The sequence below is a fragment of the Dasypus novemcinctus genome, chromosome 14 (assembly GCF_030445035.2).
Source record: "Dasypus novemcinctus isolate mDasNov1 chromosome 14, mDasNov1.1.hap2, whole genome shotgun sequence".
NCBI lineage: Eukaryota > Metazoa > Chordata > Mammalia > Cingulata > Dasypodidae > Dasypus > Dasypus novemcinctus.
In genome coordinates, this window is record NC_080686.1 from 6893080 (window position 1) to 6896948 (window position 3869).

The 3869-nt window shown below is 47.8% G+C and overlaps 1 protein-coding gene across 1 annotated transcript; it reads left to right on the plus strand.

Annotated features, from left to right (window-relative positions):
- The first annotated feature begins 2594 nt into the window (after positions 1-2594).
- Positions 2595-3527, plus strand: LOC131273377 (olfactory receptor 13A1-like). The gene has a single exon (XM_058276309.1). The coding sequence runs from the start codon at positions 2595-2597 to the stop codon at positions 3525-3527; it is 933 nt and encodes a 310-aa protein (XP_058132292.1).
- Positions 3528-3869: the final 342 nt, after the last annotated feature.

Here is a 3869-nt window from a genome sequence, read left to right on the forward strand (position 1 = left end):
TGAGTTGAAACCCTGCAGGACTGACTGTGCACAGGCTCTAGTCTGGATCTGGGGAAGAAGACTTGCCAAAATCAAGTCAGTGGGGTAAGGGACTTGCCCCCAGCAAGAGGTCTCAGGGCCTGCTCTTGTACCTTCCTCAAGTCCTAACTCACCTCCTCACTGGGAACTGAGCCCACAGTGCCCATGTTTATCTCTGACTGGAGATAATTGTTCCCTGAGGGCCACTTCTGCTCCTTGGTCCCTCCTTACTCCCCAGTGACCTCAGGGTCCACCCTGTGTGAAAGGTCTTAATTTAAAAGAATCAGCAAATAAAAGAGACCCCAAGTGGGAGGAATCAGGGATAGTAACCCAAGGTTCTATCACCACTTTTTTCAGGGAAAGGATATTGTTTATCTTTCATGAAAATGTGAATTCCTTCAGTTTAGGTAGGAAACAATTTGAGTCCCATCTTTTACATCCCTTGACTTTTAGATAGCTTTCCACATTTTACGTACAATATTTCTGAAAATATAGCTTTTGTTTTGCCCTGACCAGTTCTGCTGTGAAAAGCATGCCCTTGCAGTAACTTAGTTCCTATCTTTTACAATTCCAACTTGAAATGCTGAAATGCCCCAAGACCCTCTGTGCTCCTAGGTTCTGCTGCTTCTGGTTCCATCTGTGCAGCTGATCGGTAAGAGAGAAAAACAGCATTGGTAGTTTGGGTTATGGAATAAGTCAAGGTCTTTAAAATAAAGTGCTCTGCCTGAGTGGGCTACAGGTGACTGGCTCAGTTTCCTGTGAATCAAAGAGGGTAGCAGTGCAGAGAAAATGTAAATGTGCAGGCAGAATGCACCCTGGATGTTGGTGGTGGACTCTAGAAGCAGGGGTCAGAGGAAGACTTTGGTCATCTGCACCTGCATAGGAACCATCCCTTACCTTGCAGAGAAGGGTATGTGTGGCATTGTTTCCTGCATGGGCCTTAGTATGACCTTAAGGAGGTCAAGGGACCCAGGAAGCAAGGAACCGCACCCCAACCTGCTGCACTGTTTGCACCACAGTTCTGCAGGGACACATCTTGAGCTCCAGTCAGCACTCTGTGCACTCCTCAGTCATTGTTTCTTTGGTAGGGTCTGGGGCAAAGAGGGTGAGGGGTGAACAGGCTGAAGTCAGGAATGTAAGAGAATTCTGAAAGCACCTCTTCTTGGCTATGCTCACAGGATGTTCACAGCCAGGCACATAATCTAAAAATCTGCTGCATCTCTGTTCATGGGACATTGGGAAGAAACCAGCCCTCTGGTGAGGACATGCACACATTGACAGTTCCTGGTTCCCAGCTGGAGTCCTTATGCATTGGAAAGCTGTAGAGTAAGTTCTCTTACCATCCCTCTTCCCTGGGCTGCCTGGGTCTGGGGTGTGCATGACACAGGGGAGGGGAGGGAATGTTCACTTTGCTGTTAATGGATCAGTAGGTCCTTGGGTCCAGGGTGGGGAGCCTATGGAAGACAGACTACTTGTCTGAGCTGTGTCCCATCCTGCCCAAGCATCCTAGGTCAGGTATGGAATGCCAGACATGGTGTGTGAGGTCAGTGGGTCTCTGAGGCTTGGTAACTGGGTGGGTGCACATTCAGTGCCTGGCGTATGCTAGCATTCAGTGAAGAAGGAAGCTTCTCACTTAGCCCAAGATAATCTGGGTGGGGTTAGGACCTGGAGTTGGGCTCTAGCAGCAGCAAGATCTGGCTGCTCAGAAAGCAACCCTAGATGCCCACAATCCACCTTTCCCCCCGACACATACTCTAGGGAGAAGCCTGTAGAGCATAAGGCAGCGTTATCCAGTTGTGGTTTTACCTGAAAAGACTGTTGTGAGGTTAATACACAGCTGTTTTCTGACAGTGCTTCCCACTTACTCTAAGGCTATTGGCCACCATCCAATACTTGAATTACTTTGGTGCCCTAGACTACTTCCCAGGCTACACCAGGATTTGCTGTTCCCACAGTGTGCCTGAACTCTCCACCTCATCCCCTCCCTCTGCCCAGATCACCCAACATGCAGGGGAGAATTCCATCCATCTTTGAGGCAATCGTCTCCTTGTAACATCACCCCATTTCCAGGTGAATTGTTTTTTCCTCTTTGGGAATACAGAGGCCTTGAACCCACTGGTCTGTCTTGCTTGGTGAGTGTATCTTCCAAATGACACCGTAGATGAGCACATTGCTTGGAACTCCAAGACCATCTATAAGTTTCTTTCCTATGTCCAAATATTGTGGGAAATGTTCATAATTAAAGTGAAAAAGGCTTCACTTTCTATGAAAATTATTGAGCAATGATAATCCAGCAGCATACACGAAGGAGAAGTCGTCTTGAGGAGGGGACATGAGGGACTGGGAAATGTTACAGGGGGAGATCCAGAGGAGTTAATCCTCTGATTATCACCCTTAGTGCAGGTACCTATGTTAACTACTGAGCCATGTTTCCTAGGGCAAAGTCACTACCACCATTCCTGTAGTCTTAGCAGGACTGGCATACAAAGAGGACACATCACCCATCTGGTCCTTGTCCTCCCTCTACCCAAGTGCTCTTTGTTTCCCAGGAACCCTCAGAAAGTCTTACCTGCCCAATGGCAGGAAACAACCACACAGCTGTGGCGGAGTTTGTCCTTCAGGTCATTTCTGAAAATCCCCGGCTCCAAGGTGTCCTCACTGCTGTATTCCTCCTCCTGTACCTGATGGCTTTTGCAGGGAACTCCCTCATCCTTATGGCCATCTGCCTGAATCCAGTCCTCCAAACACCAATGTACTTCTTTCTCACCAATCTGGCTATCTTAGACATTGTCTGCACATCCACAGTTCTCCCCAAGTTGCTGGAGAACCTGGTGGGTGAGAACGGCACCATCTCTTATGGGGGCTGCATGACCCAGCTCTTTTTCTTGACATGGATTATTGGGGCTGAGCTACTGCTACTCACAGTCATGGCCTATGACCGTTATGTGGCCATCTGCCAGCCCCTGCACTATCATTCACAGATGAGCAAGTACCTCTGTGCCTTGCTGGCAGGCAGTGTGTGGGCAATTAGTGGGGTGGATGCCTCTGTGCACACTGGACTAATGGTACAGCTAACTTTCTGCAGCCCCAATCAGATACATCATATTGTGTGTGAAATCCCCACATTGTTGCTGCTCGCCTGTAGTTCAACAAAACTGAACAACATCATGGTGGTCATTGCAGACATTTTCTTTGGGGTGGTCAACTCTCTGTTCACCATGGTATCCTACACCTTCATCATTGCCAGCATCCTGCGCATCCGCTCAGCTGAGGGCAAGCGCCGGGCCTTCTCCACTTGCTCTTCCCACCTCCTGGTGGTGGGCATGTACTACTCCACTGTCATCTACACCTACATCCTCCCTGGTTTTGGATCCTCTGTGGAAAATGGTAAAGTGGTCTCAATTCTATATACAGCTGTTAGCCCAACCCTGAACCCACTTATCTACACTCTGCGGAACAAAGATGTAAAAGTGGCGCTCAGGAGAGTGTTTCCCACATTTGGTAAATGAACTGAAATGGCCAAGGTGAATTTTTCTCTATTTTAAGTAGCTGATTCCAGAAAACAATTTTCAAAATATGTTGCAAGTTTCAAGGGGAAGAATATAAGTAAGGTGATAGATTTATAAACAATGTATTTCCCTGATGAGTACTGGCCAACTTCTACAGGGAAAATTTAACTAAGCTTTCCACAGATCTAACTGCTGATGCTCACAGGGATTCTGGAGAGCAGAAAGTAAAACGGACAACAAGCAAGAGCAGATGGCCAGGAGGAACAGCAGGAGTCCCTGTGTGGTACACAAGACACATCTTCACTCTAATGGATGTTGACATTTTCACTTACACATCAGTAC